The 17329-nt window shown below is 38.3% G+C and overlaps 1 protein-coding gene across 1 annotated transcript in view; it reads right to left on the reverse strand.

The window, feature by feature from the left end:
• The window catches only part of odad2 (outer dynein arm docking complex subunit 2), a 56879-nt gene extending 41435 nt beyond the window's left edge, over window positions 1–15444 (reverse strand). Inside the window, exons 1-9 of the mRNA XM_042510623.1 lie at window positions 15377–15444; window positions 13590–13831; window positions 13069–13226; window positions 12486–12693; window positions 12170–12276; window positions 11461–11597; window positions 8555–8671; window positions 1828–2045; window positions 1108–1257 (exon numbers count right to left, since the gene is read on the reverse strand). Coding sequence (XP_042366557.1) covers window positions 1108–1257; window positions 1828–2045; window positions 8555–8671; window positions 11461–11597; window positions 12170–12276; window positions 12486–12693; window positions 13069–13226; window positions 13590–13813 — 1319 coding nt within the window. The 5' untranslated portion in view covers window positions 13814–13831; window positions 15377–15444. The remainder of the gene's footprint in view (window positions 1–1107; window positions 1258–1827; window positions 2046–8554; window positions 8672–11460; window positions 11598–12169; window positions 12277–12485; window positions 12694–13068; window positions 13227–13589; window positions 13832–15376) is intronic.
• Between the last annotated feature and the right edge of the window lie 1885 nt (window positions 15445–17329).

Raw genomic sequence — 17329 nt, forward strand, 5'->3', positions numbered from 1 at the left:
ATTTACCGGCAAAAAACTAAATAAGGTGGCAGCTGGCTGCCAGAAACGAAAAGTTTCTCGTAAATGACCATTGCTTCTAATAACCTCTTGCTGCTGGCTACATTGTATGTCATTTGCAGTAAGTATCACAAAATAAAACATGTTTTATATTCAACAAGTACACGCAGAGAGATGCATCTTTTAAATGGTAAGGTCCCTAGTTGAACGCACAAATCAAAATCACAGACTTTATAGTACTTTTTCAAGCACTCATTTTTGTTTTCGAAGATCAATTGATTTTTCCACAACTATCTGTTGCAAGAAAAATTCCTATACTTATCATTTGACTACTGCTTATTAACTGGGAAAGTACAGCTCAAAACTTGTGCTAATAACTGACGGTGGTCCAGTGTGAGTGTTTTGCAGGCTAGTGAAAGATACTGGTGCTGACTATATACTGGTGTTTACCATCAACTGGGGCTCATAGGGCTTAAGCAAATAATTGCAACCATGGCCATTCTTCGTTTCCACGTTAAAAACAAATATCTTATACATTTTATTTCAAAAATATCATTCTGTTCTCCGCTCAAATATATTAAAGTATTTTTTTGTCCAATTTTCAAGGTATTTAAGGACTTAGATTTCTGAGTGTCACCTTGAAGTACTTCAAGCACCTCCAGCACCTTGTAAGAACCCTGTAGATAGCATACATTTTTTGTTAACATGAAATAACAGGGGTGCAAATTTAATGAATACAGTGTGGACAGAGAGCTCTTGCTGTTAGGACACCATGTAAAATTCATATTTGGCACACATTTCCCGTGAACAGATTTTGTGCAATGCTTCTGCCACATGACAATTGCATAGAAGATGCACAACCAGGACATTGTTTTGTGTTTTTGGCAATAAAAGTGCGAAACAAATAAGCTCAGGAAAATTATATGGAAAGTATTCCAAAAGTAATCAAAAGCATTCAGAATATGTTACTTAGTTTGAGTAATCTAATAGAATATGTTACAAATTACATTTTAGGACACAAATTTAGTAATCTTTAATGGAATTTGTTTTGTTTAAGTAACCCTCCAAACATTGTATATGACATAGGATAACTGATCTGGGGACACTTACATTTTCTGGGAGGACAGGCGTCCAGGTAAAGAGGACACAGAGAATTCTGCTTTCATCTTGCTCTTGGCTCCTGGTCCCTGCTTTTTCTTCTGTATTTCCCAAGACTTCTCCTCTCCAGAGCTCTTACTGGGCTTCTTTTCCTCTGCCTTACTGTAATGATGTGAAATAAGAGTCATTATGCCTGCTTCTATTTTGAAAACGGTTATTTTTCTAACATAATCATTATTTAACAATTCGAGACAGGGGTTCAGCGGGCATTTTTTTTTCAAGCAATTGAGATACTTTTATCTGGAGCCAGTTTCTCCTCAAATGGGTATAGTTATCACAAGGTACAGCTGCAACAGCTCAGCCCTTGCTAGATCTATTTATCAATCAAAGACCATATGTGACAGATCTTTTGGGGGATTTTTTTCTAAGACTTTTTCCCAACATTTCTGTCTGTAATTGAGCAAAAAAGGTTTTCCACACTTTGAACGTATCCATTAACTCAGATCATTGTGTAATCAGGAATATTTGTGCTTGCCCTAAAATTTATAAACCATATAACCATCTTTTTATAATGTGTGACTGCTGGCAGACACGCTGAGCAGATGTGACAAAGGCTTGGCACCGCCGTCATCTAAAGCTCATCTCCTCATCAAGAGGGATCCCCACCTCGCACAGTACGCTGTAGCATAAAGATATTTCAGGACACATCTTACGAGAGGAATCATCACATACCCACATGGAGACATGAGACCGAGATTCTTCCATCTCGGACATGGTTCATATTTCTTCTCGCCGCCTGCCTTGTTCGGCGCATGCTGTTGCCTCGCCTTCTCATGCACATTCTTTTCCTGTTGCTCGTAAGACCTCTGGGGTTGGCCTTGTTCCTCCGCATCAACCGATTCCACATGCTGGATCTTTTGTGTTGATGGAAGTTCTTGAACTGCAAAATCCTGTTGGTAAGTGGAAAAAGACAAAGACTGCAGCATAAGGGAAAAGGACCTCTTTTAATACGCATTCTAGTGGTGAGATATACAATAAATTTCGTTTGTAAAACCATATGCACTGGGGTTACAAATTTCTCCAAATGATGCTTATTAAAGGAACAGTGTGTACAATTTAGAGAGATTTAGTGGTGTCCAGAGGTGAGGATTGCAGGTTGCAACCAGCTGAAACTTCTCCTGGTTAGAATTCCTTCTGTGTTCTTTGTTTAAGGAAGTCTATGCCATGAGCTTAATTATTGCAGAAGCCTCTTCCTCTCCAAAACAAATAGACAAGGTGACTTAAACTTGCAAAACCACTGAATAAAGAAGTTTCATGGTAAATAATTGGTGTTTTTCCAACGCTCTTTGGCATTTTGGAGATGGGCTGTTAGAAATCAGAAATTAGAAATGCGTTACTCCAACTTTGTTCAGCACTTCGCAGACAGCTCGTCGAGCAGCTCCTGCTGTGTGTGCTCGCTTTATTTCTGATCCAAACATTCCAAAAGTAAGCTGAATTATCCACAGAGGTCTCTTCCTCTTCAAAACAGACTACATGATTTAAACCACTAAAAACACTGAATAAAGCAGTTTCAAATTACAAATGAGTGTTTTTCTGATACTGTTTTGCATGCCAGAGAAGGGTTATTAGCCTAGCACATGTTAATGTGTGCTCATCTTTTTCATTAGTAACTTAAGGTACAAATTCTTAGGAGGTTTTTACAGGGAGTCGAATTATCGATAATGGTCCCCTCCTACCGAAAACAATCAGATAAGGTGATTTAAAGCAGTAAAAACACTGAATAAAGCAGTTTCATACACACACAAAAAATCAGCATCCTCTAAATGCCTCTTGTAACAGATGGACTTCGTATTATGGTGGCCAATGTGAAAACGCAAATGTCCCTATCTAGAGCCAGTGCTTGATTTATCTGTTCGGAGCTTCTGCTAAACATGGCAGCGCAACTTGGCAATCTCCATCGATGAGGACCCGCCCCTTATGTGGTTCATTCTACAGCAACAAAACAAAACAATTCTTGTTTTTGTGTGATTATTCACTAAAGAAAATACTAATTCTACTCCATGTTTGCCAAAATGTCCCCCTAAGTCCTACACACTGGGCCTTTAAAAAAGTCACTCTGATGTTCACTTGTGCTTCTTGTGAGGCTGAACTATATTTTCCACCCACCATCTGAGATGATGCCTCCCTCCTCATTATCTGAGACACATTACTTATTAACGTCTGACAAAGTGTTGGCCATTTTACTCCGAGGAGTGGCATATAAAAACTACAGAGCAGTATCGCTGACACATGAAAAACATAAAATTCACATAAAAGCTCTCTCTCAACAATGTACAGACCTCCATAATAATTTAGTCTTTATTGAGGTATTGGAATAAAATAACACTTTCCCAAAGCTTTATACAGAAGAGGTCCCCCTCTGTTAATTGCCTGAACACTATCAAAAACTTTATTGTTTCTGTACGTTTCTCCACCTAAAACCTTGCAGCTTGGCACAGACAAAGTAACGCCTTTGTGTCACTGTTATTCAGTTATGATTTTTTTTTCTAAAGTTTTGAAGGTCTTTATACCAAACTTTACAACCTATACATGAATGCCAACAAGACACATATGAATGGTTTGCAGGCAGGAGAATTTTTAATCACAGACACCTGCTCTGCAGAAATAGCTCAGACTGTCATTGGTTGTTAGGGGCTCAACATTTTAAAAGGCAGGGAAAAAGAATTAAGATGTATTTGTATGGCTTGTGTTCACGCACAAGCTGGAGCCAAGCATGCCCAATCACTTTTCCAAAGACTTGTTTTTCATAAAACACAAAGTGACCTGCTATTGGAAACATACAAGTCAATTCACCCAACCACAGACCCACAGTCTGACTTTATTAGGCTAACCAACCTTCTTTAATTCTATTATATGTGAAATGGACAAAGTCCATGCGCTTACACAGAAGGGAACACTTCACATTCTTTGACATGCCACAGTAAAAAGTCCTTTTTCAGGTGCCATTCTGCATCTAAGAGCACTACAGGCCAGGAGACAAATGCTGTGTTAAGCCGAACTGACGCCTGAAATTCTAAACTCATTTTTATAGCAGGTGACATTCAATCATTAGCTCTTTTCTTATTGCTTCATTTGACTACTACAAACTCCAACTATTTACACGTGCTTTGGGTAGACTTGTATCTAATGACTTGATCCATACTGATGGAAAATCAGCAGGGCAGCAAATCTGAAGCCATTGGCCATAAAACATCTGTCAGTGGCAAGATTCAAGCAGCCTCCTCTGACTGATTATGACAGTGAGGCGGTCTATATTAATTTCAGGATGTGAAGAACGAAAACAAATCTACAACCCAGGGAGCTCTTGCTCTTCAGCAAGCGTCTTGTGCATGCAAACACACCGCATGTCCAATTTCCAATCACGCTGTGATGTCAAAACGAATCCACAACACTGAACAGAGAAGGCGAGTCTGCTTCCTCCCTGCGACGCAGGCCTCGTCTCCTTTGGCTGCCTCTGCTCGTTTGATTGAGGCTGTCTAATCTAATAGAACTGTTAAAAAAGACCTGCTTCCTCACTTTGGAAACGAGCAGATATGTTTGGAGATTAGGTGTTGTTATCTTTGGCTATCTCCTTGCAAGTTTGGGCTCTCCGAGTTGCAATCAGGGAACAGAGCCGGAGCTGTGCGAGATTGTGTTTCTGACAGACACCGCTGCTATTGCTCTCTCAAATTAAAACTGGAATGGATCGTGTCCGAAAGAATGACTGCAATTACTTAATATCTCAGACACAGGATGCATATTGCGCCATTTGATTGCTGTCGTCAGCAATCAATCAAATGAATTTCAAAGCAGTGCGTTTTTAAGCTGACCCTGTCATGTGAAGGTGATTAGCTCAAGTAGAGGCAGAGAGAAAATTTTCAGCAGTGAGAGGGAAACAAAAATTACAGGACACTGCGAGCCACATATCAAAGGAGTTAAAGAATCCAGCAGAAAAAGACCTTGACAATGATTTGTGCCTCCACAAACTGGTTCACGGCAATTTTTACTGCGGCTGTCCGTCATTTTTAGATCTTTCAGACTCCTAGCATCACTCTTCACACAGGACTCGTAAAACATAAAAGCCTGAATGTCTATTTTTTACACACTTCAGCCTGGCACTACTCATTGGTTTATTAAAGTTTTCACTAACCCCATTCCAGCTTGCTGTAGCACCTTTAGATCTATCACCACACCAGTAACAACTTAACAGACATCATGAAAGTGCTGTGTATGCTGCACAGTGTAGTATTCAAAGAATTTCAATGTAACTCCCATATCACTTAAAATATAACAGACCCTAAATAGTAAACTACAGAGTGAGCAGGGAATTGGGATTTTGAAAGACATCTTTACTGACAAATGTTGAGTGACACAATGGTCATTTTTGCAATCATAAAATGAGGAGCAATGCATTGTGGAGTTGTTTACACAAAGTAATGAGACATGCCAGGGATGCAATTTTTTTCCTTCGACTGCTGGAATTTTTAAGGACACATCATGGTGCGTAAATTTTACAATCAGAATTTGGACATACAAATTATATTGTTGAAATTTAATATAGGCAGTGCAATACTTAGTTAATAAGGTGTGATTTGGGACACAGCCTAAAACCCCTTGCCCACCAAAATCAGTGTGTGTAAATGTTTTTTTTAAAACATGGGTAAATCTGCTAAAAAAGGCTTTAGACTGCTTTTCTATTGCCAGTAGAGCAGAGCTGAGTACATAGTTCTGCAGCAGATGAGTGTGCCTTTCTGTTTGTGTTTGTGGGTTGTTTGGTTTGTGTTTGACCTCATGGACAAATCAGAGAACAGGTAAACAGTAAAAAGCTGCATGGAGAGAGGTATGTGAAAACTTTACAGTGGTTACCCCTCTTTATATACATCTCTTACTTATTCAGTCTCTCTTTCAAACTTGCATCTCAACAGTGAGGTAGCTGAAATTAGCATGTTCACCCGAGTGTTGTGTTTCCATCAATGCCAAGCAGAGCTGGAGCTGATAAATACCATTGAGTACTACAGAGTCATTTGACCCAAGTGTGAATGCCGATTGTACACTTTCACATAGCATTAAGTCAGATGTTAGCGATTTTTAGCAGGTTTTTTTGTGCCAGCCATTTGAGCACTGCTTGCAAAATTCAGAGCATTGTTATGGCAGCAAACTGCTATTTGTTATATAAAGATGTAGTGGAGTATCTGCATCTTGAGCAGAGAATGAAGTCTCTGTGGTTTGTTGTGGTAAGACAGCCTAGCCGCATGTTCATGTTAGTGCTTGTGTGTATCCCACTGGCTAACACCATTAGCTTTGTCAGCACTGTTGCTGTTGTTCAGCGGTTTATGAAGTTAGCAAGCCACCGCCATGTCCGTGTTGAGAACTGTGCACAGACAACTAATTTGCATGGAATTTTGCATCAAGCTCCTTTAAACTAAATTTTCATGTCAGCCTGCTAACATGCTCACATAGATAATGGTAACATGCTGATGTTTTGCAGGTGTGATGTTTACCATGTTCTCCATCTTAGTTTGGCACGTTACAGTGAAAGAAATTTGCTTATTGGCACTTCACAAAAATTACAGCTGAGGCTGATGAGAATGCCATTAGTTTTGCAGGTATTTGATCAATATAATGTAAACAGATAATACTGCTAAATGAAACATCAGGATGAATGTTCAAATGAAATTTTGTCCAAACCACCTTGTTGGACATTGATAATCACCAATCACATTAGGATTCATCCTCCAGGGACTATGAATGTCTGAAAAAAATGAATGGCAAACCATTCATAGTTGATGTTGAATGTAAATGATCAACCATCAGACCAACATTGCCATCCACAGTGCCATGCTGCTTAACTCATTGAGTGCCAACCCTATTATATAATGGAAAGTGGCTTGTGCCAGCTTTTCTGGCCATTTTGAGTCATCTTTCAAGACCCACAGAATATTTTGTACAAAGACTCTGAAAACACTGAATAGCTCAAATGAAAGAAGAAACTCTCCTTTTCATCATGGAAAAAAAACGTTTGCTTGCACCTTGTTCCATTCTTGATTTATCTGAAGTTGAATAGAGGCTAGTTTCATCAAAAATACCACGTTTCTAGAAAGCTGAGACAAAAGTATTTTTGTGAAAGGGAGTCTGTCAAGCAAAACAGTGATCTGAATGTTGTAATGTAATTTTGCCTTCAATGACATAAAAGACACCTGAAAATTGTATTACAAATGTGTGTAAATATGCAAAGTACAGCACAATGCAACGAACCATGGCCCCAGTTCAGAGAGAGAAAAACCACAAAACAGAACTGGAGTCCTTCCAGTTCTTCCAGCATCCACTGGCGAAACTGGCCACTTGCCCCCTTTCCGTTTTTTGGGGGGCATTTTATGCCGATATTGAATTGATGTAGCTTCGTTGCTGTAGTTTCAAATCGCCTCCGTACAGATCACTCTGCTCTCTGATCCCGGCTACTCCACTTCATGCTTTGATCTACCGTCTTTTGTACTACAACTACAAATCCCAGCAGCCCCAAAATTACACACAGGGAGCGTGAGAGCGCCCCCTTGTGCAAGCTGCCGAAAACACACTTTGACGTATATATACATCAATGGCACTCAATCGCTGGCTTTTGAATGGCGTGTATATATACGTCAATGGCACTCAATGAGTTAATAAAAAAGTTTAGCATTAATGACTGTAAAAGACAACTTTCAGTGCACAGTAGTGATTGTACAAATACTTGCGTGGAAAATGTCTCTATTCAATGATTTCTATTTTAAGAATATAATTACTGCCCCCTTCTTTTAAGCAAAAGGACTGCTGTCCATATTTAACAGGCAGTGAGCAGTAAGTGGTTTTTTTAATGCATTGATGAGCCCGTGATGATGCCACATTTTCCAACAAACATCACTGTGAGTGAGAAAAAAGGAGATCATATTTTAAATGATTAACAGATTTTCGGGTGCATCTGGAATCTATTATTGAGGCGATTTGTTATGTCGTCAAATTACTAAAGCAGGAAATAGCACTACTGAATAAATCACACGCATGCGAATGTCTGGAAATGAGTGTGTGTGTCTGTCTGTGTGTGTGAGGGGGTGGGTGGGTGGCGAGTGGGATGGGGCTTGTGCTGTTTTGATCTTGGAACACGGAGGTCGGTTTTAGAATTTTTTCAACACAGTGACAACCAGACACTAGCTCACTAGCGTGGAACAGCACAGACACTGATTACACAATCCCAACTCTGTTTATGCATATGAGTCACACAGCATCAGGGATCAAATCAGAGGTTTGGAGAGAAGGACCTCGTTCATGGGACAAAGAGGCATTTCAACACCCACACATTCCTGCTTCGAGAGCTAAAATTCAAGGCTACAAAAAAGGAGGTCCTAATGTGTTGATGATAATTGCATCTGCCTGTGTTCCACTGTACCTGCTTGTTTATGTTCTCTGCAAAATGTGGAGATCTGCTCTTCAGAAGAGCTCTCAGGTCTTCGTACAAATCGCTTGTTCGCTTGTAGCCACTCTCTTCCCCCTCCTGTTTTATGCCCTGTGAAAACAAAGTGAAAAACAGCTTCATTAATTCTAAAAACCACAATTATAATGTGACCCACATGTCAGTTGGAATAGCTGAGGTTAGAAAGCTCAGTGTCTCGAGGCAGCCTCAGAAAGGAAGTGTAAAACCATGTAAACCGCTAAATTAGGTTTAAGACAGTGCCGCTCTTTGAGGTTTCATTTGCATCTGTGTCGCCCATTCGGTGTAAGGTTGTAGATTTTTCACCTTGGCTGAAACATTTCCAGGTGAAGAAACAGAGGCAGGAAACCTACAGCTTGTCAGCAATGTCATAAAAGAGCGAAAGGTGCTGCAGCACGCAAAATCCTCTTTTAGGAGTGATTGCTAACATATTCAGAGAGATTCCTGGTATTTGGAAGATTTCTATACACTGATGGACTTTTGGTGCTGACACTTAACCCTCTGAAACCTGAGCAGCATAACAAGAAACGGCAAGAAACCAGTAAAACGTTGAAAATTACATCAAAATAAGTAACAAGAAAAAAACAAAAACAAACAAGTAAGTGTCCTTAATAGTTTTTTTTTGTGCAACATCATTTTAAATAAATGATTAAAAGAGTTATTAATGTAATTTTCTGGCCATTTTCCCTCCTGTTTTTCATAATTTCTAATAATCCCCCCTTGTAAGGTCATTTTCTTTTACTATTCTTTTTTTTTTGCTATTTATGGAACATATCTTGCCAAATTGCTACTTTAGTTTTTCCTGTGTTTTTGAAAAAAAAGCAACATCTTAGCACAAGACACAACAGAAAAAAACTGATTTTGATCCTGTTCTTAAAGGGTTAAAAGCCTGATGCTTGTTTTTTTTTATCATCAATCTGGGGTTAATTTATGAATGTAATTAAACACTTTGGGTTGTCATATAATCATTAGGAAAAACATCAGCTGGTTTTCTTTTTCCAAAAAAAATTTACTAGGTTAAGAGACTTTTAACAGCATCAGCAAGCATGTGGAACTTAATGTTGTTGTTGTGGTACATGTATTTATTGTAAACTTAATGATTTTATTGGATTTTGGTAATCTGCTCGTACTGACTGCACATGTCTATTGTCTAAACATGTTGGATGCAATTTACCACGGTGCTTTACGTTTTTCATTACTGGGTGTGGTTACCTCGTAGACCACTGTACTTTGTTTTAACACTCCTTCCAGCTGGAACCATGTGCAGAGGGACTTAGAAATGCCAGAAGTGATTATCTTTAACTCAAGTCAGTTTTAAAGGATCTAGAAAATAGCGCCCTTGGTCAATGCCTTTGCTACTAAATGTATTTAGTTTTAGTTTAAAAATGATTAAACATTAATTTCAGATCTAGATTAGTTTTGGAAACAAGTTTAATTTGCAAGTTACTTGTGCTTGTTGTGCGCCTTTGTGTTAAATCTCAATGAAAGCTTTACACACTTAAACAAAGCAAGAACAGAAAATCAATCAAATAGGGATGACAGCTGTATCAGATCCTGTGTTTTGCGTTGTGGTGGTCTGGATTTTGTTTATCCTTGAATCATGGATCATAGCTGTTATTGGTGTTTTGGATCTTCACACAATTAGAAAGATTAACATGAGAATATTAATATACTATAGGAGCATTGCAGTGCTCATCCAGGGCTCTGTGTATTATATGGTCAGCTACTAGAGCGCAGAATGATAACATAATACAAAGCGAATTACAGGAAGGGACTGTTTTTGGCTCTTTGGGAAACTAATAATAATAATATTCAGGCAGTTTAACCCTTTGATACATGGGCAAATTGGCTCGATTTCTTTAAAACGCATAGGCAGAAGGCAAATAGCACCATAAGAAGGAATGACCCAGAAATTAGTAAGAAATAAGTAAGAAGTGCAAGAAAATAAAGCAAAAAATAATAATACCCCCCCCCCCCAAAAAAAAAACCAAAAACATCAAACCAAAAAAAGCAGAAAGAAACTGCTTTACAATTAGAATAATTATATCTAAAAATAATAATGGTAATCTTACGTGTAATTGTCGGGAAAAATTTCCCTATTTTTTTTCAAAATACAATTTTCTGAATCTACAAATTTCTTACAATTTGTGGGACATTTCTTGCCAAGTTGCTCATTGCTTTTTTTCCCAAATCTGACAGATATCCAACTAGTTTGCTCAGGGTTCAAAGGTTAAAATACCACTGAAAGGCATCTGAAGGCAGCACAAGATAAGTGACTTAGCTCCAGATTTCAAAGGGTTAACTATCTCTGTTATTTGTCATTCAATGAGATGCTTTTTTAATGATATAACAAAACACAATACTTGAGGAAGCCAATTTGCCTTCATTTTAACTAATGGGGGACAGTAATGGACCTGGATAATAGATCGGGGGGCGCTGGCCCTAAAAAAAGGTTGTGAACCACTGGTGTAGATAGATGAGCAGATGATGAATTGTGTTCATGGATGATTGAGCACATTTCATTACACTGACAACTGTGAGCTGAGATGTTGTTATAATGTTGATATTGTAACAGTTGTTAGGGAGGAGGATACACAGAGTAACGACAGTTTACAATCAAGATTTATGGTTCAGTAAAAGGAACTCGGAGTAAATCTTTTAAAAATCACTAGAGCACTACATACCGAACATACAGAGGCAAATTTGCTGCCACTTAACAGACTGTGCAATAATGAATTGACCTATCAAACATTATTTTCCAGAACTTTGCTGAACATTTTCTCACAGAGAATATCACACAGACAATGTTACGCTGACTGTTGCAGCTGATGTAGTGCGGCAGTGCTATATCTTCCTCGTCTTACCCCATTGAGAAAAACTCCAGCAGTGCTGCAGGTGATGTAGAGCGTCTCAGTGTCACAAGGCTCAATCACAAGGTAACAAATCTCATCGTGCACCTGTCTCCATGGAGGGGAGCGGCAGCCGTTTGAGAATATATAATCTGAAAAGAAGAGCAAAAAAAAGTTGGCAATCTTGCTGCAACCTTTATATTATGTTTCACAGCCTGATAGCAATAACAAGTTTGTCTCCAAAGGAAGAAGGAAACAGGGGAAAACAGTGGAACAAAAAGAGAAATCATCGCAAATGCCTGGGCTGCTTAAGAGGATGACATAGTAGTCCAAGCAGCACAGGTCTGAGACATGAGCCCAGGATAGTTTCACGTGCAATATAAATCATTATCTAAAAAACAGAGCCACTTAAAGACAGAGATCATATTTTAAGGCTAGGTGGGAGAGTATTTTTAAAGACTGTGTCAATTCAAATTGAGAAATGGGGACTGTTTGTACCACTTGGTGTGCACATGCTTTGTTAGGCCATGATAAATATGCTGCAATGAAGCAAAAAGGCATGTACTGACTAATGACTCGGTAAACTGGAATCTGACAGATATAATGACTTCCATGTCTTTTGTGGCGGCAGAACACATACTTTTTATGCTTCGGAATATCCAGCATTAGTGCTAATAGCAATTGCTTTCCTCGCAGCCCCGCGAAATGTGGAGATAATTCAAACCTGATGTGTATCGAACCGACTTCAACACCCTCTTTTCCCCTTCGCTGAAGAGGCGTGTCAACAACTCCACTTCATTCTTCACTGCGGTGGGGTCAAGCCTGACTTGTCTGTAATGAAAATGTAGAAAAACAAAACAAAACAAACTTACAGTTCATCTCATTCATTCATGGTTCCTTTTTCTAAACCCGCTGCCTATTCCAATCAAAAACAACCACATGTCGTAGTCAAACTGGTTCGGTCTGAGTGAAACAGGATAGCCGTGAAGGATGGGTAGATAATCAAACTGAGTGCTGAGAGAGATGGAGGAAACACCTACCCAGATATCTCTTTGAGGCACTTGCTAAGGAGCTGGTTGTCCAAATTTTGGAGCAAGAGGAACAGCTTGACCTTGACCTCCGTGTCCTTGTCTTGCTCTTCCTCTTTCACTTTGTCTACCAGACTTAATACATCGGTTTCGGCGTCTTCCTTCTCGAAAAGGCCGGCAAAGTTGGGACCTAGAATCTTAACCACGAGGTCTCTATTTTCTGAACAATAAAAGAGAATTTTCAGATTCAGCCTGATCACTGTGTTTCCAAAAATGTGAGTTCATTTTGAACCAAGAACACAGCAGGCCGCATATGTACTATATTTTTTTCCACATCTTTTGCCAAAGCATTTTTTCACATTCTTTATGTAATCTTCTGTCAGACGAATACATATTACCTTATCTCTTTTTGGCAGTGGCCCTAAAGTAAACACATATCTGTAAAGAATTACCACTGGCACCATAATTGGATGGTTGTAGAGAATAACGAGGAGGACAAACAAATTAAGTCTGCGGGTTATGGAGGTATGCTGGTGGCTGGACTACTTAGGATGCAAATTAGATTCACATCTCGTCCTGTGGTCATCGTGCTTACCTTCTAGACAGGCTTGAACCTCCTCCAGCTTCTTATCATCTGCCAGATGAACTAGTTTAGAGAGCTGGCTGAAGCTGCGTACATAAACATTAGGAGGGGAGAGCTGCAACAATGGATGCCCTTCACTGTCTTTCTCGTGGGACTGAACATCTGAGTCACTGAGGAGAAAAGAAAACAACTTTAATACTTCAGTTTGATCCCTATTATGTCTTTTTTGGTGTCCGGTTATAAATGCCAATGCACTAAAGGAAGATCAGAGTCTGTATTTTTGTTTTTGTACTTCTCCGCTTCCAAGCTACGAGATACAGAGCTAACCGCACACTGAAAGAAGAACTTCTGATGAAATAAAACGGAATGTACTCAGTCTAACTGAAGCTGAAAAACAAATTAATTATAACCTACTGCTTTGAGTATGGCCAAGGTAAAATACATTTGGACACCATGGTGACAGCATATCCTGCACAGACACGTAATACTGAAAGCACTGGCCAACCAGCTGCCTGCCTCATGATTAGACCAACCTGATGTCATAGTCGGTTTTGAAATCAGATGCCACTAAAGTGGTACTCCACTGGAGAGGCTTCTCGAACACATGCTCAGCCTCCTGTGGGTGCCGGGAGCTGAACTGCTCCACAAAGCGAAGGATTTCTTTCAACAAGGACTCATTCATTGGCGTGGACTCAAGTTTGCCAGTACCAGAGCTGGCCATGGTCCACTGGGCTGCCCTCGACAGTGATACCCCCATAGCACCGGCCGGAATATTCTGAAATTACAAATTTGAAACAACAATATCTTGAAACGACAACATTTTAAACAGTGTATGGCTTTACTCTAATTCACATTTGATCAACTTTGGGCTTGTGGAGATATTTAAAGAAAAGGCCATGTGAGAGTTCTCAGACATTTGCTTGATGTTTTTCTTTGTCCTATGTCATAGTAAACTGAATATATTGTTTTGGACTGCTGGTCAGATAAAACATGCTATCTGACTATGTCACAAGGAGATTAAGGGAATTGTAAGTATTTTTCACTTCTTTACAACATTTCAAAGCTCAATCAATAACAGTGCGCAATTGCATTGACATGAATAACCCGTTTAAGAGGCTTATCCTTGTTCGGATCATATTTGGAAAATGGTGTTCACATAAACAGGGACACATCTAGTTATCTCTAGTCTAGATCTAGTCCAGATTTCTCATTTAGGAAATGTTATTTACATGCTCAAACACTTAAACAGGATAATCCAAAAAAACAGTAATAGACAGGTTACTCATGTCTGTGTAAACATACTAAAAAACATTTGTCAGATTATTGGTTATTTAAAAAAAATGTATTAGTTGCATCTGTTTTGCAAATCGTCATTAAACCATATATGCTCAACATGTCTGAAATTTATATTATACTATTTTTTTATGGAGCACATTTAAGACAAACATTCTCCAAAATGCTTTGTAAAAATAAATAACAAATGGCCATAATAAAAACAAAACAAAACAAAAAAAAAACAAAAAACAGGACTGATCAAATTTTCGTAAAAGGCATAAATAAGAGAATATAAGTAGATTAAAAAAGCACACAATATCTAATTAAAATCATAACACAAAAATAACATTGCCCAAACAAAACAAACCTGAAAAAAAACAGACAAATCCATCAAGAGCTTATTCTAATTCTATTTTTTCTTTTCTTTTTTAAAATGTTATTTTTATTTCTATTTTTATTTAACTATTTCTTTTTATCTTTTTATTTTTCACTTTTTTCCTCTCTCTTCCCTCTTGATGTTGTTGACATTGTTACAAAGTTATTTGCAATTATACACTGTACGGTTTTTTTTTATCCTAAATTGTTTATAGTTTTACACTGATCTGCAGCGTGATTAGGTCAGCTGTGGCAGTCTCACCAGCTGATGTTCATCTGACTAATTACAGCAAAGGTTATATTGACATGTTGCACCTCTCATTGTCATGTCCCCCCATCAACTAGCCTTTATAATAAAGCTTTTTAACGTTAACTTTATGGACATGTTGTGTTTATGGTGCTATCTCTGTAACTATTTGCTATCAAACTTGTTATTGCTGTTATTTGTTAAGTGCTTCGTTTCTACATTAATTTCGAGGTATACAAAGAACACCGGGCGGTGTAAGCTTAATTATGCTAATTTACGCTTTACGCTCGTAAGCAAAGCTGATAAACAGCAAACGTTAGCTTAACTACAACCATTTTCAGCGTCTCCTCGTCAGTTAAACACACCTTACATGTTATCACCATGGTTTGTCACGTATTAAAATGTACTTAAAAGCAAACTTACCGCGTATTTTTAGGTTCCTCTCTACTTTCAAACTTTCACCAACAGTTTAGTAGCAACGGTGTCCATAGAAACCACACCCCCCATACCCGCCCCCGTCGGTTGCTATGATACGGCCAAATACAACGGAGTGCGAGCTGGGTCAAAAACCACTAAACTCAAACTTTAAAATTACAAAATGAGACCCGCGTAACTATAAAGAGCACTGTGATCTACAGGGAGGCAGCCACACTGAGTCAGATATTTTGTCACTCATATACAATACATGCAGTGAACTGCATGATGGCAGCTTATTAAAGGTACCATATGATGCTCTTTTCAGCTTCCATGTTCAAAAAACACATTCTTGTTCTCAAATTGTCTGTCTGAATATACCTGTATTTACCATCTGTCTGAAATGCTTTGTTTTAGCAGCTGTCTCTTTAAGCAGCTCTCCTGAAAAAGCCAAGTCTGCTCTGATTGGTCAATGTTTCTGGCTATGCCACATCTACAAGGCCTCTACATCATTATTGCAGCCAATGAAATGACTGTTGTCTCAGCACTTTATATTTTTATAGATAGTTTTTCACTGGCATTGAATTGCTAGGCAACAGCTTGAGTACATGTTTACTTCCTGTCAGCTGATGTCATTCACATACACTGCAAAGCAGTCCAACAGGAAACACAATAGTAAACAAATCTTTAAACATTCAAAATGTTTATGTTTCAAGTTTAAAAAAGTCAATATAGTACATTTGTGAAACCAAAAATTCAGAGATGTCCTGAAGGCTTGTTTCAAGGCAAAATTTCTGATTTTAGCCTACATTTCTCAGTGAACTGAGCATTTTGATACTTTTATAGTTTTTAAATAGCCCCTGCCTCTGCTTTATATCAAAAGAAAATGGAAAATTTGACTTTTTACAATATGGAACAAGCAAGTGGAACAAATAACATTGAAATAAGACACAGAGATAGGCCTCAAAATAAAAATGCAAAAATCAAACAGCAATTCTATCTGTGTGAAATCTTTCGCAAAGTGTGACCTTTGGATGCAAGTGTTGTGACTGCATAGCCAGAGACTAGAGTCAAATGTTGTCGTAATAATAAAATCCCTGTATGCTTTCCTTTCAGAGTGTCCACATGACCGCATATTTGAGAGCCTATTTCCTCTCTCACTACTGGTTTGGCAGTGTCCTGCAGACAAACACTGGCTAGAGAAAACAGTCTATTTGGGTGGATGCTCTCTGTTTAGACACAGCAAATAAGTTCACTCAGTTCAAAGTTAATAAGCCAATCTACACAAGTATGTAAAGCCATACTTTGGACATGGAGAATAAGATTTTTTCAAGTGGAAAAGCTACTGATACAAATATTCTACATTTAAATCTGCAAATGGGCAATACCTATTCTATTTTTCCATGGTATATATGCACAGTATTTTCCAAAATAAAATAGTTTAGAGTGGATAAGGACAGCCATATTACAAATACAATACAAATGGTGGCAAATATTGAGAAGGATTTGCAAAAATGACAAAAGCACTGCTAAAGAAATCAAACTTCGGACTCTTTCTACTTTACACACTCATTTAAAAGTAATTTCAGGAAAGAGAAAGATCTCCTCAGACAACACACTATGGAAGGATGTTCGTATGAGATCAAGCATGCTCCTGGATACATGATTGAGAAATGTGTTTTCATTCATTATGATTAACCCTTTCATACCTGAGCTTGAAACATAGTTAAAAAAGAAGAAAAGAAAAGAAAAGAAGAGAAAAGAAAAGAAGAGAAAAAATACCATAAAAATGAACTANACTATGGAAGGATGTTCGTATGAGATCAAGCATGCTCCTGGATACATGATTGAGAAATGTGTTTTCATTCATTATGATTAACCCTTTCATACCTGAGCTTGAAATATAGTTATAAAAGAAGAAAAGCAAACTAGCTAAAACGAAATTACAGTAGAGAAAAACTA

This window comes from Plectropomus leopardus, chromosome 21 (assembly GCF_008729295.1).
Source record: "Plectropomus leopardus isolate mb chromosome 21, YSFRI_Pleo_2.0, whole genome shotgun sequence".
In the NCBI taxonomy this organism is placed as follows: domain Eukaryota; kingdom Metazoa; phylum Chordata; class Actinopteri; order Perciformes; family Serranidae; genus Plectropomus; species Plectropomus leopardus.